At 54.4% G+C, this 23,780-nt stretch overlaps 3 protein-coding genes across 4 annotated transcripts; 1 reads left to right on the top strand and 2 right to left on the bottom strand.

The window, feature by feature from the left end:
* Positions 1–2,279: 2,279 nt before the first annotated feature.
* SPSB2 (splA/ryanodine receptor domain and SOCS box containing 2) lies at positions 2,280–5,129 on the top strand. The gene is given in 3 exon segments (XM_017891822.1): positions 2,280–2,386; positions 2,646–3,503; positions 3,505–5,129. Coding segments are annotated over 2 exon segments (804 nt in total). The 5' UTR covers positions 2,280–2,386; positions 2,646–2,729; the 3' UTR covers positions 3,535–5,129.
* On the bottom strand, positions 4,732–8,228 carry TPI1 (triosephosphate isomerase 1). Its single transcript, XM_017891820.1, has 7 exons — positions 7,972–8,228; positions 6,654–6,777; positions 6,451–6,535; positions 6,244–6,376; positions 5,863–5,948; positions 5,504–5,591; positions 4,732–5,375 (listed from the first exon to the last, which is right to left on the bottom strand). Exons 1-7 carry the CDS (start codon positions 8,195–8,197, stop codon positions 5,257–5,259), a joined length of 861 nt encoding a protein of 286 aa, XP_017747309.1. The 5' UTR covers positions 8,198–8,228; the 3' UTR covers positions 4,732–5,256.
* Positions 8,229–9,005: 777 nt separating this feature from the next.
* USP5 (ubiquitin specific peptidase 5) lies at positions 9,006–23,766 on the bottom strand. 2 transcript variants are annotated; one of them, XM_017891793.1, is made up of 20 exons: positions 23,594–23,766; positions 20,382–20,507; positions 20,095–20,161; positions 19,766–19,899; positions 19,466–19,611; positions 19,018–19,202; positions 18,202–18,296; positions 17,307–17,500; positions 16,373–16,444; positions 15,679–15,766; positions 15,426–15,551; positions 14,813–14,966; positions 14,300–14,474; positions 13,365–13,453; positions 12,550–12,741; positions 11,948–12,091; positions 11,726–11,871; positions 10,737–10,890; positions 10,367–10,451; positions 9,006–9,650 (listed from the first exon to the last, which is right to left on the bottom strand). In XM_017891793.1, the coding sequence occupies exons 1-20, from the start codon at positions 23,702–23,704 to the stop codon at positions 9,557–9,559; spliced, it is 2,577 nt and encodes an 858-aa protein (XP_017747282.1). In that variant the 5' UTR covers positions 23,705–23,766; the 3' UTR covers positions 9,006–9,556. The 2 variants fall into 2 exon arrangements, with proteins under 2 accessions (XP_017747282.1, XP_017747283.1); XM_017891794.1 differs by having other exon boundaries at positions 12,619–12,741.
* Positions 23,767–23,780: the final 14 nt, after the last annotated feature.

Raw genomic sequence — 23,780 nt, 5'->3', positions numbered from 1 at the left:
AAAAAAAAAAAAAAAAAAGATTCAGCCCAGGCCAGGCGCGGTGGCTCACGCCTGTAATCCCAGCACTTTGGGAGGCCGAGGCAGGCAGCTCACGAGGTCAGGAGTTCGAGACCAGCCTGGCCAACATAGCGAAACCCCATCTCTACTAAAAATATAAAAATTAGCCGGGCATGGTGGCATGCACCTGTAGTCCCAGCTACTTCGGAGGCTGAGGCAGGAGAATCACTTGAACCAGGAGGCGGAAGTGAGCCGAGATCATGCCACTGAACTCCAGCCTGGGCATCAGAGCAAGACTCCATCTCAATAAAGAAAGAAAAAAGGATTCAGCCCAGTGTGAAGGTGTGAACCCTTTCTAGGACATGAAAAGATTCATCCCAGTTGTGATCCTCTTCTAGGACATGCTCCTTTCCTAACTGCTTGAACCCCAGATAGAAGTCCTATTCTTTTTACTTCTATAGTACTTTCTTTATATCTCCATAATTTTATTTACTATTAATACATGATACATTGTTTTATAAAAGTCTTTGTAACCTCCTTAAGGATTCACTGCTTAATCTCCAGTGCTTAGCACAAATCATTAAATGCGAACCAGAAACTGTTCCAAATGTGTTACATCTATAACCTCCTTGGATCCTCACCACCAACCCCATGCAATAGATACTAATGTGATCTCTGTCTTACAGAGGAAGAAACAGGCACAAGGAGGTTCAGTAATTTGCCGAAGATCATACACACAGTGGCCTTCAGGTATTCATGAATGGGGAGTCTGGTTCCACAGTTACCATGTTTGCCGTTATATTATATTGCCTCCTTATAGTGTCGACACTGTAAGCACATTGACATCTACGCTCGTTGAGTGCATACCATGTACCCAGCTCTGTGCTACATGTTTTACCTGGATTATTTCAACTGCACAACAACCCTGTGAGGTAACTACCATCATTGCTCCCATTTTACATAACAGAAAACTATAGAAATCTGGGGCTGGGCGTAGTGGCTCATGCCTGAAATCCCAGCACTTTGGGAGACCCTGTCTCTTAAAAAATTTTTTTTTGGCTGGAAGTGGTGGCTCACCCCTGTAATCTCAGCACTTTGGGAGGCCGAGGCGGGCAGATCACAAAGTCAGGAGTTCGAGACCAGCCTGGCCAACATGGCAAAACCCTGTCTCTACTAAAAATACAAAAAATAGCCAGGCATAGTGGTGGGCGCCTGCAATCCCAGCTACTCAGGAGGCTGAGGCAGGAGAATCGCTTGAACTTGGGAGACGGAGGTTGCAGTGAGCCGAGATCGTGCCACTGCCCTCCAGCCTGGGCAATAAAAGCAAGACTCCATCTCAAAAAAATAAAAATAAAAATAAGTTTTAAAAAATTAGCTGGGCGTGGGAGCACATGCTTGTAGTCCCAGCTACTTGGGAGGCTGAGGTAGGAAGATCACTTGAGCCCAGGAGGTCAAGGCTGCAGTGGGCTGTGATGGCGCCACTGCACTGCAGCCTGGGTGACAGCAAGACCCTGTCTCAAAAAAAAAAAAAGGAGAAATCTGGCAACTTCCCCGAGATCACACAGTTAACTAGTGGCATAGCTTCACTCAAACTGCAAGTCTCAGCCAGGACACTCTACCAAATGAGATCAACGGCTCAGTAATGGATTGGCATCCAGTATGAAGACTGGACCAGCAGGGAAAACTATGATGTCTACAGCCCAGAGCCTGAAGCAGATTTCACAGCCTCAGAGGTGGCACAGGCTGACTCAAAACCAGAGGCAGACAGGGACCAACCCAGAAACAGTGACCCAGAATCACAGGGAAATAGAAATGGGAGTCAGCACAATGAAGCCCCTCCTTGACCGCATGCTCCTTATCCTCAGGGTCGCAGGAGTTAGTTGCTCAGGCGGTTCAAAGGTCTTGACGGTGAACACCATCCCCAGGGATTCCCGAGGCGGTGATGCCATCAAAGCGTTAATTCTGAGCTGGGCCTGCCCGGGTGCGGACTCTGCCCCAGGGAGAGAAGGGTTAATCGCCCCGGGCCTTCGCCGTGGGGGCGGGGCTTCGGGGAGGGTCACAGCCCGGTGCGGAGACCCGAGGTTACCCGCCCGGGGTGGGCTCCAGGGGGCGGGGCATGCTCCCCGCGGCTGCGGCGGGTAGAGAGGTAACTGCCCCTGAAGGGGCGGGGCCATACAGGGGCGCGGCCTCGGGCTGCACAACCCGGGGCGGCGATGAGAGGGTTAACGCCCCGGAGGGCCCTGGCGGGGCGGGGCCGCGGGGCGAGCGCGGCCCGAGGGAGGTGCTGGGGGCGGAAGCGGCAGGCAGTTTGCGCCCTGCGCGCCTCGGCTTTTTTCCGCCCGGCTCTTCCAGAGGCCCGGCGACTTCCTGGGCTGGGAAGCCAACCGAGGTTCGGGGGCAGCAGCGAGGGCTCGGGGCGAGTAAGGCGGATGGTCCCTGCTGAGGCCCAAAGGGGGCGAACTCGCGAGAGTCTCGGGCGACCTGGGTCAGATGGGGCGAGGGCAGATGAGGGGTCCGGGAGCTTTGGGGCAGCGAGGAAGGATGAGCGGGCCAGTTGGCAAACTTGGGTGAAAGGATGGGGTGCCTGGGTGACGACCCCCCGCCAGGATTCTGCTCCTCACACCCCTTTTCTCCCAACTCCCTTCCAGGCCAATCTCAAACTGGAGCTCAACTTTTAGAAGAGAGACGCCCCAGCAAGCCTCTTTCGGGGAGTCCTATAGCTCCTCACCTCCATGGGCGAGACAGCCCTGGCGGGGGGCAGCAGCAGCACCCCCACCCCACAGGCCCTGTACCCTGACGTCTCCTGTCCCGAGGGCTTGGAAGAGCTGCTGTCTGCACCCCCTCCTGACCGGGGGGCCCAACGACACCACGGTTGGAACCCCATAGACTGTTCAGAGAACAGCGGGGTCAAGGAAGGAGGGTTGTACTTTGAGCGGCGGCCCCTGGCCCAGAGCACTGATGGTGTCCGGGGTAAGAGGGGCTATTCAAGAGGCCTGCACGCCTGGGAGATCAGCTGGCCCCTAGAGCAGAGGGGCCCGTATGCCGTGGTGGGCGTGGCCACGGCCCGCGCCCCGCTGCAGACTAAGCACCACGCGGCGCTGCTGGGCAGCAACAGCGAGTCGTGGGGCTGGGACATCGGGCGGGGGAAGCTGTACCATCAGAGCAAGGGGCCCGGAGCGCCCCAGTATCCAGCGGTAACTCAGGGTGAGCAGCTGGAGGTGCCAGAGAGGCTGCTGGTGGTTCTGGACATGGAGGAGGGAACTCTGGGCTACGCTATTGGGAGCACCTACCTGGGGACAGCCTTCTGGGGACTGAAGGGCAGGACCCTCTATCCGGCAGTAAGCGCTGTCTGGGGCCAGTGCCAGGTCCGTATCCGCTACCTGGGCGAAAGGAGAGGTGAAGCCTGGGGCAGATGTGGGGAGAACTTTCTGTCCCTGGTGGCAGCGGTTTGGGATGGAAACTCTTCTGACAAGAGCAGAGGGGATGGACCTTCATCCAGCCTGCCTCTTACCTCTGTTCAGTGCTGGGAACGGCTAGGGGTCTTTACAGCTGTTATTTAATCCAACAGCAATAGAGGTGAAACAGGCTTGAGAAAGCAACTTTCTCAAGTTTTCTTGGTCAATAATTGGTGAACCTTCAGAATGGAGGGAGGCACTCCAGGGATAAGAGAATTCAGGAGATACCAACCCCTGAGCAAGAGGCGCAAAGGGTTGGGTACTGGGTTTGATGTACAGGTCCACAAGGAGGAGGACAGGCAGAGCCAGGTACCCAGGGTGTATATCGGATTCTCTGGGCTCTGACCTGTCTCTGTGCCACATACCCACTTCCTTCCTCAGCCAAACCTCAGAATGGAGACACTGGGGCCCTGGGCACCAGGGAGGAGAGCAGTGGAGGAGGCAGGGCCTTAGGGTGGGGCAGCAGGGGAGGAGCCTTCCCAGGAACTGACTGGGGCCAGGGCTTGGAGCTGCTCTCTGCAGTTGTGTGAGCTGTAGAGTGGACAGCCATCCTTCCTCACCTCAGCCCCAGCTCCCAAGCCTCTGGAATCAAAGCCTGGGCCAGCTCCACCACAGTCAGAGCCACCTTGGCCTGTCACTTAGAGGGCCTTAGCCAGCGTTTCACCCCAGCTCTGACTAGGGATGTGTGAAATCTTAACTGGGAGGCAGAACTTCAGGGTATCTCAGATTCCCCTTTCAGCCAAGGTGGGCACACTCAAAGCAGGAAAGCAGAAAGGCATCTGGGCAGGACCCTGTCGTTAGAGGACGTCTGACTGGTGGCTGCACCCATACTCGCATTCCCCTCCTTCTCTCTCCCAGCGGAGCCACACTCTCTTCTGCACCTGAGCCGCCTGTGTGCGCTACATCCTGGGGGATACCCGGCTCGGCCAGGTATCTGCCCTGCCCTTGCCCCCTGCCATGAAGTGCTCTACCAGTGAAGTGCTCTACCTGCTCTACCAGTGAGCCCTGTGATACCACAGACTGTGCTGAGGCCTTGCCACCACCCCTCCCCTTGGAGAGGTGGGGAGGCACTGCTAGCCTAGACCAGCTATTGAAAGCTGGTGAGGCTGGGCCCCTACCCCAACCCAAGCTCTGAGGAAATCAACAGCCCCAGAGCCGCTCAGAGGAAGAGAGGGAGCCGGCATTCAAGCCTATGACAGTTTGCTACGCAAAACGTTTTTTTCTAGTAAAAATATTAAGAGGTACTATTACAGAAACCTGTTTTTGGTTTTGTTTTTTTTTGCACAAAGGATCATTTATATAGCTGCCTCAAAAAGGAAGATTATCTGGGCAAGTGCAGTGAAGGCGGACAGACCACAAGACCTAGTGCCAGGTGTTTATTCCCTCACATGTGGGTGGTTCACGTACACAGCACACAGGCATGGGCACCATGGGAGAGGGCAGCACTCCTGCCTTCTGAGGGGAGGATCTTGGCCTCATTGTGTAAGAAGGGAGAGGATGGTTTCTCTCCTGCCCTCACTAGGGCCTAGGGAACCCAGGAGCAAATCCCACCCCTTCCACCTCTCAGCCGAGGAGAAGCCACCTTGGTGACATTTAGTTCCAAGCATTATAGTAAGTGGAGAAGGGATTGGGCTGGTCCCAACCATTACAGGGTGAAGACAGTAAAGGAAGGTACAATTTGGATGAGGCCACAGGAAGGAGCAGGTGACACCATCAGAAGCATGTGCAGGGGAGGGGCAGTTACTGGGCTTCTGGGCTGCTTAGTCCCTGGCTTGGCAGGAAGGGTAGGGAAGATGGATGGGGCTCATTGTTTGGCATTGATGATGTCCACGAATTCGGGCTTGAGGGAAGCACCACCCACAAGGAAACCATCCACGTCAGGCTGGCTGGCCAGCTCCTTGCAGGTTGCCCCAGTCACAGAGCCTGGGAAGGGAGCAGAACAAGGGCTTGGTCAAGAATGAGATGAGTATACCCCATCCCCACCTCCATGTCCGAGGGCTCAGTCTAGTCCTCAGCCCACTCCCCCTCAGCCGGGAACCAAAGCCACTCACCTCCATAAATGATACGGGTGCTCTGAGCCACTGCTTCAGAGACGTTGGACTTAAGCCATCCTCGGAGCTTCTCGTGTACTTCCTGGGCCTAGAACAAGAAGCTGGACTAAGTAAGACCTTTTCTGTCTAAGAGGAAAAATCACTGGCACCAGTGGACACTTAGTGTGGTTTCTGACTGAGTCAGAGTACCAGGGCTCCGATCCAAGCCAGGCCCTGGACTGGATGCCCTTGGACAAGTCACTGTCTCTGGGCCCAAGGTCTCCGTCTTTTTGAAATAAGGGGTTGCCCAAGATGGTCTGTGTCTGTCCAAACCTACTGAGGCAGGCTGGGATGAGGGCAGGGCTCCTGGGCTCGGTTACCTGTTGGGGCGTTGCAGTCTTGCCAGTACCAATGGCCCACACAGGCTCATAGGCCAGGACAACCTTGCTCCAGTCTTTCACATTATCTGCAGGGCACAGATCACAGATGGAGGGAAGGGTGAACAAGAAAGAGCTCTCTAGCCAGGTTCTCCAGGAGTATGAAGAACGGTGGCCTACTGCCCCTGGTGGACACTGGGGATTTCCAGGTGGCATCTACCTTGGGGCTGGAGAAGTGATAGGCCCCAAGCAAGGATTCTCACTCCCCTCCCCTTTTCCTTTTCTGGATCAGCATGGGGACCAAGACAGGCTCCAGGGCCTGACCCTACCCTCTGAGTCTCTGTGGCCCTGGATAGGCTCAAAGGTCCCTTTTTCCAGAGATACCTGCGATGACCTTTGTCTGCTCGAAAACAACCTTCTCAGTGATGCCAGCTTCCCTTTCATCTAGCTTCTCCCCAATACAGGCGATTACTCCGAGTCCCTCAGCGAGAGCATGGGCCACTTTCTGCCCAATCAGCTGTTGAGAAACAGACTTGGTGAGACATCCTTCTTGGAAAAAGACATCCCTTATCTTCTCTCTTGGCTACTAACCTCATCTGACTCCCCAAAGACATGCCTTCTCTCTGAGTGCCCCAGGACCACCCACGTGGCTCCGCAGTCTTTGATCATGCCAGGGCTAAAGGAAGAGATGAAGCCAAGGTTCAGCAGGGAGCCCATCCTGTGGCTTTCCCCTCAAAGCCACAGGGGAAGTGTGAGGGAAGGGTCCCACACACCCCTCTCCACCTCGATCTCACCTGATTTCCCCAGTAAAGGCCCCATTAGTCACTTTGTAGCAGTTCTGTGCAGCCACAGCAATCTTGGGATCTAGCTTCTGCCGGGCGAAGTCGATATAGGCAGTGGGGGGAGCACAAACCACTTCTGAGGGCAAGATGGTACCACAGGGGGATGAGACTAAAGAAAGCCTTCATTCTCCACAATTCCTAACCGGTGCCCTGGAGCCCCCCAGCCCTCACCCTCTTCTTCTTGGTTCTGCTCTCCTCCCCTTTTCACCCCAGCAAGATGACCTCTGTCCACTTTCCAGCCCAGGCTGGGTCTGCACTCAACTCGAAGAGCCTTCCAGATACCCCTGAGAGGCCACGGCCCTCGCCCTGCCCTCTGCTCTTTTAACAGCTGTGGCTCCAATTTCCTCGAGCTATTCTGGGCATAGGCACCTCACAGACTCAGCATTCTCTAGGGGCCAACTCTGCTTCCCTTCTAAAATAGCCCATCCTCACCTCCCCTTTGCAAGGCAAGGATCTGTAGCAAAAGGAGAGGGGCCAACTCCTGGGATTTGTATTGGGGCCTCTGGGGAATGAACGAGAAGGGGATGCCTCTTTGGATCAGGCCCGTGGCTCTCCGATTTCGGTGGAGGGAGGAAGGAGGATGGAGGAGAGCATCCTTTGCCCGTGGGTGGTAGAGAGCTAACTGACTCAGAGGCCTTGCGCTTTGCCGTTTCCAGGTTGGGGAAGGCGGTAGGATGGCTCCTCACTCCCAAATCGCTCAGGCTGTTTGGCACCGGCTCGGTCCCTTCAGTGGAAGGCGGGAGTCGCACAGGTTGCCGAAGGGAAGGGGTCAGATCTGGAGGCTCAGGGACCCCGAGCAGCTCGGCGCGGGGACCCGGCCGCCAGCAAGGAGGGGGAGGAGTCTGGGGCTACGTGCTGAGGCGCACGGCGCGGGAGGCCAAGGGGCAGGTAGCGGGAAGCCCACGCGGCCCAGCCTCCTCCCCCACCCCGGGGGCTGCGGCCAGCCTCCCCTGGCCTCCCGCAGAGCCTCGGGTTCCGCTCCTAACCCGTCGCCTGGCGGACACAGCCCCAGTGCGCGCCCCAGGGCCACCTTCCTCCAGAAGACCCAAAACGTCCTTACCTGCCCCACGGTCGAAGGGGCATCATGTGCTCCGCCCTGCCCCCTCGACGCACCGACAGGGCTGCGGCTGCGAGGCCCCTGCCCGGACCCCAGCGGCCCTCGTCCCACAGCCCTGCATCATCAGGTCCGCACGGACACCGGCCTCGAGGCCTCGGGAGAGGACGCTGCCACTCCCGCCCCGGCCCCGGCCCCTCCTCGGCGAGGGCTTACCGGTATCGGCCGGCACCTTGGCCGCGTTCAGAGTGCCGATGAGCTCCCCCAGATTCTGCTTCCGCCCGTTCATCTTCCAGTTCCCCCCAACGAAGAACTTCCTGGAAGGCGCCATGGCGATGGAGCCGAAACGCTGAAGGTCAGTGTCTGCGCGCAGCCGCGGCCACTGCCCGCTTATATAGAGCGCCGCGAAGTGGAACTCCGCCTCCTCGCCGTCCTCCGCCATAGCCCGCCCGGTCCCCCAGAGCCCTGCCCACCGCCCGCCCTCCTGCAGCCGCCCCGGCCGCCGCCCCGTGTTGCACTGTTCCGACGTTCCCCCTTCTTGTAGCAACGTTCTAGGCGCGTCGGGGGCTCGGTCGCCTCCACTTCGATTGAGGGGCTTTCGGGACAAGGCGAGACCTGTGAGCTCCGGCGCTCAGGGGAACCCTCGCTTGGCGACTTGAGTCCCCCACGGGGCCAGAAGTGGTTCAGCGGAGCTAGCTGGTGGCAACTTGGCCGTAACCCAAATCGCCTACTGCGGCAGAGAGGGCCCCTCTCCAACTATGGGATAGACAACCTCCTTCCCCCATCGGAGCAGCTCCTGCCCGACTACTGAGCAGGCACCCCGTACCCAGGGAGTCTACCTGAGTCAAAACTTGCGGGACAAATGCAGGGTTCACAGCGGGAGGGGCGGCCCAGAGGGGCATAGGCCACCAGGAGTATCCCAACCCTCGCCCCGGCTGGCAAGGCCTGGCAGGAACTGTAGGGACTGAGTCCCAGACTGAAGCCAGCTAGCCACCAGGGATATTTGGGAAATACTTGGACTCCTCTGTGACTAGAGAAGGGCTCTTCACTCCATCTTTCCTTGGCTTTGTGTCGGCACTTAGTCACTCTACACCTCCCCACCCAACCCCAATTTTCCTAGAGCTCTAGAACGAGTGAAAGGTGGAGAGTTGCCTTTGCGGGGGAGGGGGCCAGAGTTAGGAGCTTTCTGAAACGTCCTCCTGCTAACCCCGGGAAGGTAAGCCTCTCCCAAGGTATCAAACAGGACACAATTTAGCAGTTGTACTTTTATTCACATCGTGTTTTGGCATTTTCCAGAGAAGGACAAGGAAGAGACAGGGTGGGGGAAAGACTGAGGCAGGAGGGCAAGGGGGGGGGTCCCTATTTCCCTCACATCCCTCCTTGACCAACCACACAGGGGCAAACAAAGGGGGAGGGGAGGCACAGGTGCTCACTCGCCTGGGAGAGGATACACAAAGCTACACCCACGCGCACAAATGAGACCCCTCCCTCCACACCAGGGGGCTGGGCAGGGCGACAGAGAAGCAGAGCACTGTGGATTCCGGGGGCAGGGGAAGCAACAAAGTCTCCTTACAGACAGGTGGCCGGCCCCTCCCATCCCCATCCTGCTCCATCCCCAGAGTCTATCGCTGCCCCTCTGCTCTGCCTGGCCATTCTCCCACAGCCTCCAGCTTCTTCCCTGCTGCCGGGGACAAAAGGAAAAAGGGTACAGAGCAGAGGGGCTCAAGTCCATCCCTCAGCCCCTCTCCCTCATGCCAGGTGGTCTTCCCCTGCCCCCATTGGTAAGGGGTGAGGCAGGCTCTTAGCTGGCCACTCTCTGGTAGAAGTAGATGTAGCCCAGGTCCTTGGGCGGCTTCTCAGAGGCACACACTTTCTGGTCATTGTAGATCACCCATCTGGGGAAGTGGGGAAAACAGAAAACGATGAACAAACTGGGCATTCCAAGTGTCACATGTAGTCTCTCAGCCATGGCCCCTGGAAGTGCTCTCCACATTCTCTGCCCGTACCCCAAATCCACAGCCCAGCCACCACCTGCCGTAAGGGAGCTTGACAACCTAAAGGGTCGCGGCCCCTATTATGTCTTCAGATCCTCCAGTACCTCTGCAACCACCCCCAACCCATTCCAGGGAGGCAGGGGTTGGTAAGCTTTTTCTGAAAAGGGCCAGATAGTATTTGAGGTTCCGCAGGCCCTCTCTGGTCTCTGACAACGACTCAACTTTCCTGCCGCAGCGTGAAAACAGGCACAAACAAGTGTGTTCCAGTTCCAGTGAAACTTTATTTACAAAGGCAGGGCTCCTGGCCAGGCGTGGTGGCTCATGCCTGTAATCCTAGCACTTTGGGAGGCCGAGGCAGAAGAATCACTTGAGCTCAGGAGTTCAAGACCGGCCTGGGCAACATAGTGAGATCCCATCTCTATTTTAAAAAAAAGCTGGTGGCCAGATCTAGCCCTTGGGCCAATCACTGCTGCAAGACCTTCTGTCACTCTCTGGTACTTTATGTCCCCACCAGGCAGTCCCTTCACCTTCTCCCATAGCTATCCCAAGGACTTCCAGATGGCCCTCCTCATTCCCACCACCATTCTCCATTCAAAACACACATGGCCAGCACTCACCTGCCTTCCTTCTTGATGTGGCAGACGTAGTGACCACACATGGTCGAGGTGCCCATGTGACTAATGAAGGCAAAGAGCTGATACTCTAGAGGAGAGAGGGGGTCAGAGAAGGAAACAGAAGAGGAATGCTTGAGTGATAGTCCAAAGATACAGACAATAGCTCAGACTTAGGACAAAAGTTTCAGGGAATGTGAGGCAGGTACTGGGCCAGAGCCTGTCTCCATGTCAGAGAACCCCACCCTCAGATGCCACGTTGAGGTGGAGAGAAGCCCCTGACCCCTGAGAAGGGCAGAGCTGCCTGAATGAGGGATCTGGTGTAGCAGACTGACCAGATTCCACCAGGCCTGTCCTGCTTCCCGGGGACACTCACTTCCAGGACCATCCCGGACTTTAGGTCCCACTGGCACAGACTCGGAGATGGAGTCGGCAGCTGAGCGGCCCTCTGAGATGTCCATGGCAGCTTCAGCATCCAGGTCATCAATATGACTGAAGATCCAGTCCACAGCCCGTTCTAAACTATTGTTCTTGGAGAGGAAGGAAGCATTACTTTTTTTTTTTTTGAGACAGTCTCGCTCTGTTGCCCAGACTGGAATGCAGTGGGGCAATCTCAGCTCCTCTCACTGCAAGCTCTGCCTCCCAGGTTCACGCCATTCTCCTGCCTTAGCCTCCCAATTAGCTGGGACTACAGGTGCTCGCCACCACGCCTGGCTAATTTTTTGGTTTTTTTTGAGATGGAGTTTTGCTCTTGTTGCCCAGGCTGGAGTACAGTAGCACGATCTTGGCTCACCACAACCTCCACTTCCCAGGTTCAAGTGATTTGCCTGCCTCAGCCTTCTCAAGTAGCTGGGATTACAGGTATGCGCCACCATGCCCAGCTAATTTTGTGTTTTTAGTAGAGATGGAGTTTCTCCATGTTGGTCAGGCTGGCCCCAAACTCCTGACCTCAGGTGATCCACCCGCCTCGGCCTCCCAAAGTGCTGGGATTACAGGCATAAGCCATCATGTCCGGCCAATTTTCTGTATTTTTTAGTAGAGATGGGGTTTCACCGTGTTAGCCAGGATGGTCTCGATCTCCTGACCTCGTGATCCGCCTGCCTCGGCCTCCCAAAGTGCTGGGATTACAGGCGTGAGCCACCGTGCCTGGCCACAGAGAAGCATTACTTTTTCTAACAAGTTCTGGGGCAAAAAAGCCAGCAGTAAATGCAGGCCTCAGCTCCTTCATCACAGTCACAAAAGAGTGGTGCCCAGCCTTGGCCAGACCACACCTGTTGTCTTTGGTCTTGCTCAAGAAGAATGGCCCCTCACTGCCCCCCACTTCTTCCCCACTGGCCCCATGTCCTTAGCTGGGGCAGCCCATACCGTGGCCCGCAGCGCTTTCAGGGCCTGGTCCCGGGAGAAGCCCATGGAGACAATGGTGGTCACACAGTCCTCGGGAGGGGGGTCGGCTGCTGCACTTGTGGAGCCCGGCCCGCTAGACCCAGGCAGGATGAGGGGGTTCGCAAAATCTGTGGATGTGAAGGGGTTGATTTGTTTGGGGGAGGATGGAGGCCCTGCCCCACCCTGCTCCCCACCCCAGGCTACCTGGATCATCCATGTGTGACATGACCCAGTTCATGGCGGCCTCGGCCCCGCTGTTGCCCGTGTAGTAGACAGCTTTGCGGCAGGCATCCATAGGGAAGCCCATCTCCACCAACTGGATGATGACTGATTCATCCAGCATGGGTGCTGCAATGGGAATTGTGGGTATAGGGACCGACTGACGGGGCCACTGTTTGCTCCTCCTCCCTCCCACAGGCCAGGACCCAGCCCTCTTCCAATCACCCATTCCATGCATTTTTCTCCCATGGATTGGCACCTTTATCCCAAAACTAAAATGACCACACAATTGTAATGTGGGTCCCTGCCCACTCTCACAGAATGGGCTCTGTTTCTGGAGCATGATACCCCCACCCTACCCAAACCAGGGAGGTAACAAGGGCAGAGAGGTCATTAGCTGGTACTGTTGCCATCCACACCCAGAAGGTGGCTGGGAGTGCTCTGGTGAGGCCCCATGTCAATCAAAGAGGGCAGAGGAAATTTGAAAGGGAGGACAGGAGAAACACAAAGGACAGGGGCAGGGGATGCAAGGCAGAGAGGCCCCCATCAGCACGGGAGAGAGACAGGCAGGAAGAAGAGTCACTAACATGTCGGAGAGGAGAAGTGAGGGGAGCAGAAGGAGTCTTCGTCTTCGTTGCCATAGAAACCAAGGCTACCTTTGGGCTCATCCGGAGTGACCAGGGGTGGGGCAATGTCTGGCAGCTCCTCCTCTCCAGGCTGCAGCCCTGTGCCCCTCAACTGGGAGATGTCGAGCTCCTCTGGCATCTCGATGGACACATCTGTGGGAAAAGGGTCACCTCAGCAGCTCCCGGAGGCCTACCTGGAAAGTGATTCGGGAACCTCAATCCCCTGCCCCCTGTGTCAGAACTGCTCTGTAAAGAGGAGCTGCTAAAAGCACGGCACCCATCTTAGGGGTCCCAGTATAAGACAAATAATACTAAGCCTGGGAGTCAGGAGGCCAGGATGCTGGTCCTAGATCTACCACAAATAAGCTATGAACAGGACAGGGGGCCTAGAACTTGTGAGACAGAATGATTTTATACTCCTGTGAGTCTCAACTTCCTTATCTAGAAAATGAAGGTACATCATGAGTTTTCAAATGACAGTCAGGGACCTGTAAGACTCACGAGAATTAATTGTTTCAAGATTAGCAAAATGAAAACATCTTACCAATTATTAAAAAAAACTACAAAAATCACTTTTGGTTGTAAATCATGCCTATAATAATCAAAGAAGTCTTTTAATATTTTTAGTTAGTGCTTTCAAACTAGATACATTTTGAAACATTGGAGGTGACTTTTTTTCCCCTTTGAGAGGAAACAGAAACACTAGTTTATATGTGTTAAAGCCCCTTCTTTTTCTAGCATTTTCTGCGTAACCTCCCTCATTCCAGCAGCCATACCCAGTTTCTTGGGCACCCAGTCTAAGCCGAAGGTGAACTTCTTGATCTGGATGACCAGGTAGTCAGGGAATGAGGCAAATCGCGTGGTCCTAGGGAAGAGAGAATGTGCTGGTACCCAGAGAATGCCCAGGGTTTTCCTCTCCTGAAACTCCCACCTGGGGTTCAGCCTCTCATGGATAGAAGTCCCAATAACCCAGAAGATGCTCCATATTCTTCTCTTCCCCTGGGCAGGTGTCTAATGCCTGTCCTCAGCCAACAAGGAGCAGTAGAGGCCAGAAGGAAGGCTGTGAGCAAAAACAAAACAAAACAAAACAAAACAAGAAAAACGCCCAGGTGTGGTGGCTCATGCCTGCAATTCCAGCACTTTGGGAGGCCAGGGCAGGATGACTGCTTGAGCCCAGGAGTTAGAGACCAACCTGGGCAACACAGTGAGACCCTGTCTCTATTTAAAGAAAAAAAAGAAAAAGCCACACACAGAGGAAGAGCTGTTTCACTGGCAGGAGCAGCAAAAGGCTGAGTAGCTGACTCCCCAAGACCAAAGCCCTTTCTCAGGTCTCACGCCCGTACCAGGTGCCAATAGGTAGGCACAAAGTGGGGCTATTTGCTGGAAATCCAAATTCTGCCCACAGCTGATCCTAAGTGCCCGTGCTCCGCCATGACTGAGGGGGAGTGAAGAGAGGCTACGCTACAAAGAGACCCTGTGTCGCAGGAGAAGAGGGAGTGGTTAGGGCAGGACAAGGTGACAGATGCAGTCAGCACCTGTGTCTCCCCCTACCAGGGCCCCTTGGTTCCATGAGGGCCAGATTACCAGCCCAACTGATTCAGCCCTGAGATTCCAACCACAAAGGGATGAAAGAACAGGGAAGAGGCAGAAATATCCTCTGGGATGGCTCTGCCATAGACCCACAGCCTCAGGCCCCAACCAGAGGACTTACTTGACCGCTACTGACTTGGCCTGCAGGGCCGTGCTCCAGAAGTCATCCACCTGCTCAGGGGCCCCGTAGGCCTCCAGGCAAGAGCTGAAGGGCACCTGGGCCCGAACCAGTTCTGGCAGTGGCATCTTCTCCTCTTCGGCTTGCCGCTTCTTCTCCTCGTACTCCAGAAGCTCCTCTGGTGACAGAATGGGTTGGTGGATCCTTCAGAGTATGCTGCTTCTTTCCCTTCTTAGCCTCTCTCTACTGGCTCTGTGTCCGTATTTCAGTTCCTCTACCCTTCCAAGGCACCCCTGACACATGTCCAGTATGTCTCGCCTCTGTTTCCACACAGCTCTGCTAACAAGCTGAGAGTCCACTGGGCGAGGTTAACCCTACCTACTCCTGGTGGCCCAGACTGGAACCTTGGTGGTGGAGCAGGGCATTCCATGGACCCTGCTCCCATCAGGTGCCCAAGCATTCCTCCTGGACCTTAGCCTCCCACTGTGCCAAGGCCTTGCTGACGGAGCAGCCTACCTTTGTTAAGGGCTGCATCCATGGGCACAGGCAGCTGCATGATGTAGTCAACTCGCTGGGTGTACTTCACCTTCTCTGTGGCCAGGCACTTAATCTTTTCCTCCACCAAGAAGCGGAACACTTCATTCGGGTTTTCAGAGCTCCGGCAATTCCTCTATGGGAAAGAGGCAGGGTAGGGAGGTCTGGGCAGCCAGGGAACAGAATGGGGCCTGAAAGGTTCATGGGAGAGTCAGGGAGAGAAGGCAGACTACCACTCAGAACTCAGGGACACAAGAGCAGAGCAGAAACCTTCCCTAATTCACCAACCCCTCCCCATTTCTGGCCCCATCCCTGCACTGAGGTACTGTGCTGGAATGTCTGTATTTTTCTTTATGAGCAGTAAGTATTCTCACGTCATTGTCTTTGAGCGCAATCTGAATTGAGCTCCGAGCCCATCAAGGGTAAGGATCATCACCTTCACTATCCTCCTTAGGTGCAAATACTGCTCACAGGGACATAGACCGTAGGGATTCAGGGATGGGACTGGGTTGGGGCTGACAGAGGGAGAAATGGGCAGGAAGGAGAGCGAGTAAACTGCAGGAAAATGAGGGTGTGCCATCTTCCCAGCCCTTACCTCCACCATGTTGATAAGGTGAAGGAAGAACTCCTGGGCATCCTGCTGCCGGTTGGTGGAGAATTCAGGGTGGCCCTTGCCGATGAGGGCCTTGAACATCCGAGGGGCAATGCCGTCTTGAACTTCCTGGCAAGAGTCAGGGCAGGGACTCAGCTGGGGCTCAGTGGTCATCCAGGGGCCTTCTTTAGACATCTCCCAGACCTCAGCTTCCCCACAATCCCAGGGCCTGAAAGGGACAGAGTCCTAGACGCACCTTCTGTTCTGGCACCCGCTCCCCATCGCCCGACTCTGGTACTGGCTTGGAATACTCCCCGGAGAGAAGGCCATGGCCCAGCTTGGCCCTGCGTTAATATCCAAGAAAACATTTCACTTCAGTCAACTAACGACCCTGTATGTCCCCAACTCAACCCCCTGCTCGTGGCTCTCCCTAGCTAACTCTTGACAATGTGAAAAACCTTAGATTCCATAGGAACCCAGCTCAAGACAGACAACACGCCCAGAGGACAGTCACCCGAATACTCCTAATAGGCCAGGGGTGGCCATGCATGGTGGCTCACGCCTGTAATCCCAGCAATTTGGGAGGCCGAGTTGGGCAGACCACGAGGTCAGGAGATCGAGACCATCCTGGCCAACATGATGAAACCCCATCTCTATTAAAAATATTTAAAAAATTAGCTGGGTGTGGTGGCGGGCACCTGTAGTCCCAGCTACTTGGGAGGCTGAGGCAGGAGAATCACTTGAACCCAGGAGGCCGAGGTTGTAGTGAGCTGAGATCGAGCCACTGCACTCCAGACTGGCAACAAAGCAAGACTCCGTCTCAAAAAAACAAACAAACAAACAAACAAAGGCCAGGGGTTAAAGTGCTGTGCCCCCCAGGCGGTCATGGAGGAGGAAGGTATACGGCCATGACTCTCGACAGCTTTCCTATATAGGACCTGGTTACATACACCTGGGTGCTGAAGTCCTGGGTAGGGTCCGTCGGGGCATTCTGGAAGATCTTCTCCAGCTTATCCACATACCTAAAAGTCAAGGAAAGGACGGTTGGAGGGGCTCTGGCCTGAGCTCTGAGGAAAGGGAAGGGAACAAACATTTACTAATTCTGTGAATGGGCTCCCCTCAGGAGTGGGGAGTTGCTGTGGGTGAACCTTGGAGTCGCTTCTCTCCAGCAACCTGCCTGTTCTCCCCTTCTCAACTATGTCCAATGTGCAAGCACGCTGGGCGGCATAGGAGCCAGGGAGGGGGAAGGCAGCCTTGGATTAGGACAAGTGCAGTTCACGTTCTATTAGACAGAACTTGTTGACGTTCTGAGCATTCACATTCTAATTGTTCCCCAAATTCAAAAGTAAACTCATTTCTGCTGAGAACCTGCCTTTCTTCTTAGTGTACCAAGCCCCCTTCCTCCCCAAGTGATACATGTCCATGTTAGGTGTTCACCTGAGGTCACCGGCCTAAAATAAAGACCATCTGCTAACCCTTGAGTCTGTCAGAAGGCCACAGAGCCCTGGGACCTGGCACTCTGCACTATCAGTGGGGTTTGTGTGTTGGGGTGCTGGTGGTGCAGCTCCCTAACTACTTGCTCCCCTTACAGCATGTCAGCCAGAGTGTGACAGGAATTATTCTTTTTTTTTTTTTTTTTTTTTTAAAGAGAAGACAGGGTCTCACTATGTTGCCCAGGCTGGTCTCAACCTCCTGGGTTCAAGCAATTGTCCCATCTTGGCCTCCCAAAGTCCTGGGATTACAGGTATGGGCCAACACACCTAGGCGATAGGAACTACTCTAAGATGAGAATCAAACACAGAGGTGCCGAGGGCAGCTGAAGGAGGAGTATGCCCAGAGGGTGCTGACCAGGAGGGGCCTGGGGAAGGAGAGGGCACTACTCACTTCCTCTGGAAGTCAGGGATGCTGAAGAGCACCTGGACCACGGAGTTGAGGTAGCAGCTGTTACCCAGGTTCTGGATGCCTGTGTAGCCAGGCCCAAATAGGGGCTTGAGTGGCACACCCGACTCCTGGATCAGCTCCCATTCACCAATCCGCTGGTTCATGTCTATCTCCAACTCAGTCATCGTCTTGTCTGTCTGTGTGAGAAGGGGCACTTCAGACTGAGTGAGAAACTCAACCGTGTAGTTTTTACCTTGATCTCTCACTGAATCTAGGATGACACCCGACTGTGGCCTAGAATTTGTGGGATTACAGGCTCAAACATGGGAGGCATGTTGAGTATCATCCGGTTCAAGTTCTGGAAGGTCATACATAATTGTCCCAGAGGCTCTTTAGTCATCAGGGCCTCTGCTTGAATGAGGAATAAAAATTCCTTTTACCTGAAATGTTTTTCCCATCCTTAAGTTACCCCTAACCTCCTTCGCATTGTCACTTAAGCATCGTTTCCTCAGGGAAATGTCCCTGATCCCTAAACTAGGCCAGGTCACCCTGCTGTTAATTACTGTAGTACCCTCCGTCTCTCTTTCATAGTACCCACCACAGTTTGCAACTGTTCACTTATTTATCTGGGAATGTGACTAATGTCTGCCTTTTCTTCTAGAGTAGAATGCTTGTAAGCAAAAATCACATACGTCTTATTCACACAGCATCCAGCACATAGTAGGTACTCAGTACTATTCACTGAATACATGAGTTTAGATATTTAAAAGAAGCCCGTGTATCTTGGTGATGGGGTTAACTGGAAGATTTCTCCGAAACCCTACTTCAGCCTTAGGCGAAGAGGAGGGGCCCTCACGGGGCAGGAAGTAGAAGAGTCTGAAGTTGAAGGAGGTCTCACCTTCTGCATCTTCAGCATGTCAATGCCGAAGTGGGACAGGTGCTCAGCCAGGCTGGGGTCCAGGACCATATCATCCTCATCGTATGAGTACACGTCTAGAGCAGGAGGCAGGAAGAGAATCATGGGAAGTGGCTCAGGACTAGCCTGGCCACCATCCCATCCCTTGCCCAGAAGGGACTTGAGGGGACAGGAGGACAGCCAGTAAGGTCCACCCTCTTGGTTCCCTTGAATGTGAGTGAGGTCATGGCCCTTCTGGGACTGACTGTCAGGGAAGATAGACGAAACAGGGTGAGGATTGGAATTAACTGTGATTCTGTTTCTACCCGTGTAGGATAAGGTAAGACAAGCTTGATAGGAAAGGGATGAGGATATGAGTGGGGAGTAATCAAAAATTTAGTCTCATCTGCAGTATTTTCCTTTTTTGAGACAGGGTCTCTGTAGCCCAGGCTGGAGTCCAGTGGTGCAATCACAGCTCACTGCAGCCTCAACCTCCTGGGTGCTCAAGCAATCCTCCTGCCTCAGCCCCCTGGGTAGCTGAGAGTACAGGCAGGAGCTACCACATCCAGCCAATTTTTCTTTTTTTGTGTGTGTAGAGATGAGGTCTCCCTATGTTACCCAGGCTGGTCTCGAACTCCTGGGTTCAAGTGATCCTCCTGCCTTGGCCTCCCTAAGTGTTGGGATTGCAAACATGAGCCACTGCACCTATTTTCCTTTCTTATCAAGATAATGCATTCATGTATTATACATGTCACACGAAATTACTAACAAATGAAATACATTTAAGCATGAGAGTGGCTGGAGGAGGGGAGGCTGTACCAGCTCCATCAGGGGTGATGGTGCCCAGCTTGACAGCTAATGGGTAGCCTGTCTCCCGGTAGTGCTCCACAGCGTGGTTGTTGCCCCCACTGCCGTCGAAGTAGCGTCGCCCACAGAGGATGGAGCCATCCGTCAGGTTGAGCCACAGGTTCTCTCTCATGTCACACTTAGAGCACTTCCAGCCACTAACCCAGGGAGAAGAGAATCAGTGGAAATGTGGGTCGGGGATTTGTGGGAGTGGCAGAGAGAGGGGGCTCTGCAGGCCCCCTGCCAATCCAAGCTCTCTCTCTCCCCTCTCCTCTCCTCTGGCCATCCCCATGTCTTGTTCATTTCCAAGTTTCCCTTCCTGTCCTGCTTCCTACCCTCTCTCCCACCAGATCCCCCAGAAAAGTGGTCTCCATGTCCTTGCTCTGGGAGTGATGCCCGAGGCAGAGGGGCCAGGCCTCACCAGGGAGGGATTCGAGCAGGGTTGTCCAACTGCTTGAGGCTGAAGGCATGCTTAGACACCTGCCGTACTTCCCCATCCCATGCCTGCACCTCCTGCTTGCGGGAGGCTGAGTCAGCTGACAGTAGGGCCTCCACTGCACTGGTCACCTGGGGGAAGCAGAGGGTCAGAGGCAGTACCCAACCCCCTGCCCCACATGCCCCTCTACCCCTTGGCCTTCAGCTTTGTCAGTGCTTGCCTCAGACATCACTACCCTGGCCCATCTTGCTCTAGAATCTTGGGTAGCGTGGGAGGGAGTCATACCCGATCTCTGACAATGTCAGGCAGTCCCCCCAATCCATCCCGGGCAATCTCCAGGTAATCTGGCAAAATGACAATCTTCACATCCTCGTCTAATTCAAACTTCTCCTCGCTAAGGTCAAACCCGCCTTCAACACCTGGAAGGACAGGGAAAGAGAGGGAGAGTAGAGCAATGACTACAGGTCAGCGTCCCTCCTCTGATCCAGTACCTCACTTGCCCCATCCAGAGTTCTAGGGCCATCAATCAGGCCCACTCTTTGGGGCTTTCCTGGTGCTGCTGAGAGCCAGAAAGACCAGCTCAGGCAGAAGAATAGAACTGCAGTGGTGCTCACCAATAGCCAGCCGCGTGGGCTTCTTCCGGGGTGGGTCTCCAGTGCCTGCAGTAGGGTCCTCCTCTTTCTGCAAAGAAGCAGGAAGGGCTGGATCAGCAATGAGCATGAGCGAAGGAACAAGTGGGGAGGAGGGACGGGAGGAGGTAGTGGTTCATCTCAGAATAAAGCTAAAAAACATCTGTGCCAAGCTTTAATGACACAAAAGTAGGTAAAAAAAGAAACTGAGTCCAATAGTAGGTCAGAATGGAACAGAATGTACCCAGGCCTTGCCCCAGCCCTGTCCCTACCAGACGCCGGGTCCGCCGGAGGTGCAAGTAGACTCGCTGGCCGGTCTTATTGAAATGTCTCTCCACATACTGTTTCCCGAAGCCCAGAAATGTGTTCATACAGATGTAGAGGCCCCCCTCAGACTCCTGCAGGACAAGAGGTAAGGGTGAAAACACGAGGAGGTGATGAAGCCTGGTCAGGTGAGGAAACCAAAACCTGGAGTCAGAAACCGCTGGGTTCCAGAAGACATGTTCCGTCCTCTAACACTGTGTGGCCCCTGGCAAGTTATTTAGCCTTTTAGGACCTGGGACATAGCTAAGATTCTCCCCATTTCCTCCCATGGCTTTGATAACAACCAGCAAGGGCATCAGGGGGCTGAGGAACACCAGCTCATCTTCGCCATTCAACCCCCGTCTCCATTTATCTTTCCACCTGCTCCTTCTTGGGCTTTGGAGCTCTTTCATCAATCACAGAGGGCTTCCTTCACCTCCTTCTTGGGGCTAACAGATCCAGAAAGTCAATGGGGATCAAATATTGTGGGCTTCCAGTGCTGGAGATGACATTCAAGGGGAAAAGGGTCCCTCCGTGGGAGAGGAAAGACTTTCATGTCAGACACTGAACCCAAACCAGGGACACCTAAGACAAACCCTATCTGATCTCCATGATTCCGAAAACCTTCCAGACCGGAGGAGCCGAGATTCCAGCACCTGAACAGTATATCTGATCCGAGTGTGCTAGCAAGCAAAAATACCTTTCCTTTAAAAAAAAAAAATTTGATTTTAGAGATGGGGTCTCACTCTGTCACCCAGGCTGGAGTGCAGTGGCACAATCATAGGCCCCTGCAGCCTCAACCTCCCAGGCTCAAGTGATCCTTCTGCTTCAGTCTCCAAAGAAGCTGTGACTACAGGCACACATCACCATGCCTAGATTTTTTTCTTTTTTTAGAGATGGAGTCTCACTATGTTGCTTAGGCTGGTCTTTAACTTGTGGCCTTGAACAATTCTTCCACCCTGGCTTCCCAGAGTGCTGGGATTACAACAGTGAGACTAAACATCCAGCCAAAAACACCTTTCCTTTACCACACTCTACCAGGTAGTCAAACCCTGGTCCACACTGTGAGTCTTTTCCCTCCTCTCCTGCTGAAGTGTGGCTCCAGGGAAACAATGACTTGTTAGGGACTCACAGCTAAACCTGCACCCCATCTGGCAGGGTCATGAAGTCCAGCATTCTATAGCCACCACCCTCTCTCCTCTGCCTCCCCTCTGACCAATAAGATCCCTGCTGAAGTCCCAACTATCACCAATCTCAAAGCCATCCCCTTGTGACAACAATCTCACAACACTTGCTGAGATAGCTAGAACGCACATAACCATGAAAACAGGGACAAATGGGTGTCCACCCAGAAACACAGCTGAGAAGGGGATGGGCTTCCCCCAAAGCTGGCCAAGTTTTCCGGTGCCTTTGTAAAGAGTGATGGAGAAAGTGGAGAAGGAAATTGGGGAAAATAAGGGTCTTCCCTCAGATCCAAGGCTTTGAGCAACAACAGGCATCCTCTTCCAGGAATAAAAGTCTCGGTGGCCTTGAACATTTCTCTGCTGTGATATGAAAAATAGTGCACTAAGGTAGTTCTCGGTCCCATAGATTGCTCTGTACCACCTCCTAGAACAGTGTGTACTGCAAGTTCATGAACAAATAGAGCATTTCTCACCAGGGAGGTCAACTAAGCTTTCTACTATGAACCCAAATTGAAGGTAACCAAATATGTTGGAAGTTGGTTAGCAAAGAACTAGGGCACATTGAAAATCTCTTGACTTGGGGTGAAAGAGGGAAAGTGTCAGAAGATTACAAAAACCCTTTTTGGATTATTCAAAGCCATTACTAAGGAGAGAGACAGGAGTGAATGTAAGTGTAAAGAGGGGCCCACTGACTTCTACCATCTGCTGGTAATTTAAAAAAACCTTTCCCTCCTGGGAAGACTGTGGGCGCTCTGAAGTGATTAAACTCCTCTGTTGGAAATTAAAGATGCTGATTTCACCAAGGATTGGGAACCCTGGAGCTCTGCTCTGCGCAGTCCTCTTTTACCTCTGCCAAAGCCAGACTTTAGAGAAGCAGCACATTGTCTGAGGCCCAGATCAAAGCCTAGTAAACCAAGCAAACCACAAATCACAGTGATGATCCTGAACTGGGCCTCACATCATGCCATTCTACTCAGTACTGGTGATGCAGTAATGAAGGCTTTCCACTCTGACTTGCAGTTTTCAGGCCATGAGCTGGTCTGGCAGAATACCCTGGGCAGGGCCCAGCAGCTTGAGGGGAGGGGTGGTGAGGGGGGCGGATCCCAACCAAGCTGCTGCCTTCTCAGTTCAGGCCCCAAAGGGCCTCCGCTTGAGGGTGACACAGGAAGGCAGAACTGCAGGAAGGGAGGTACCAGGTGGAGCCTGCAAAACGTGAAGCATGGTGTGGGAGGTGGCTTTGTGTAACTAGCCAAGAGTGGGAGCGGGATGGGAAAGAGGCCTTAGCATCCTCTAAGAAAGAAACCACCACTCTAGGAATACTTTAAAAGGGGTTATCTCAGCTGTCTGTGATAGGCTGGGGGGCGGGGGAAGGGTGGGGGCTGCGGCCATTGCTCACTTCAAAGGAGAAACGACTAGAGCTTTCCTCTCCTCTTTCCTCCCCTCCCCGCCCCCTGTCCGTTTTAACCACAGGGTGAAGGCTCTCTAGCTCTTCCTTTCTCAGAACGGGACTTCTTGAGAGCCCATTCCCCGACTATTAACCGCCTAGGAACTGCGGTCCCCACCCCACAACTCCAACCCCGGCCGAGAACAGTGGGGAGTCGTCCCCATCACTCCCACACGAGACTACAAAACCCGGAGAGCCGTGCGCGGCAGACAAGGCCGACTGCCAGGTTTTCTCAGGGGTCCACCTGGGGGATGTAGTCCGACGGTCTGGCTGCGCCCCTAGCTTAGAACGGCAACAAGGGCAGTGAGCGACTACAATGCCCACAGTGCTCCACGAGGCGGGGAGCTGCCGAGGTGAGCGCGGCGGCTTCCGGGGGCGGTAGTCACAAGACAGCCGCAGTTAATGAAAGGCAACGGCAGAGTGGAGCGTCGGAGACTACAAGTCCCATGGTGCATCGCAGGGAGGCGGTAGCCCAAGCCTTGCAGGCCCCAGCGGAATGACCAGGGCGATGGAAGGCAGTCGTGCTCGTTGCGGGCGTGGGGAATGGGCTTACCGGCGTGTCGAAAGAGAAGGCGCACTCGTCTTTGTGGACCCGGTCTCCAGCCTTAGGGACCCGGATCGTCGGTAATACTGACAGCAGCGCCTCCTCACTCAGCTCCGCCATGACACCGGCAGCAGCTTCTCCACACACCGCCGCTCCCACCGTTCCTAGTCTCCTCCCCTGTCCCTGCCGTCCAATG

Source organism: Rhinopithecus bieti, unplaced genomic scaffold, assembly GCF_001698545.2.
Source record: "Rhinopithecus bieti isolate Rb0 unplaced genomic scaffold, ASM169854v2 scaffold_21022, whole genome shotgun sequence".
Classification (NCBI taxonomy): Eukaryota; Metazoa; Chordata; class Mammalia; order Primates; family Cercopithecidae; genus Rhinopithecus; species Rhinopithecus bieti.
Note: the sequence above shows the minus strand (reverse complement) of the source record. Positions and strands in the feature narration are given on the sequence as shown.

Bases quoted from the DNA above. Each gene is read 5' to 3' on its own strand.
- TPI1 (XM_017891820.1), bottom strand. From the start codon at position 8,197: ATGGCGGAGGACGGCGAGGAGGCGGAGTTCCACTTCGCGGCGCTCTAT. The intron at 6,377-6,450 runs GTTAGTAGCCAA...GTTTCTCAACAG, and splicing joins TCTTTGGGGAGTCAGATGAG to CTGATTGGGCAGAAAGTGGC. The intron at 5,592-5,862 runs GTAACCGAGCCC...TTCTTGTTCTAG, and splicing joins AGACTGCAACGCCCCAACAG to GCCCAGGAAGTACACGAGAA.
- USP5 (XM_017891793.1), bottom strand. From the start codon at position 23,704: ATGGCGGAGCTGAGTGAGGAGGCGCTGCTGTCAGTATTACCGACGATC. The intron at 15,767-16,372 runs GTATGTAACCAG...ATATTAACGCAG, and splicing joins CAGGACTTCAGCACCCAGGT to GGCCAAGCTGGGCCATGGCC. The intron at 11,872-11,947 runs GTAGCCTGGGGT...TCACATCCACAG, and splicing joins GTCACACATGGATGATCCAG to ATTTTGCGAACCCCCTCATC.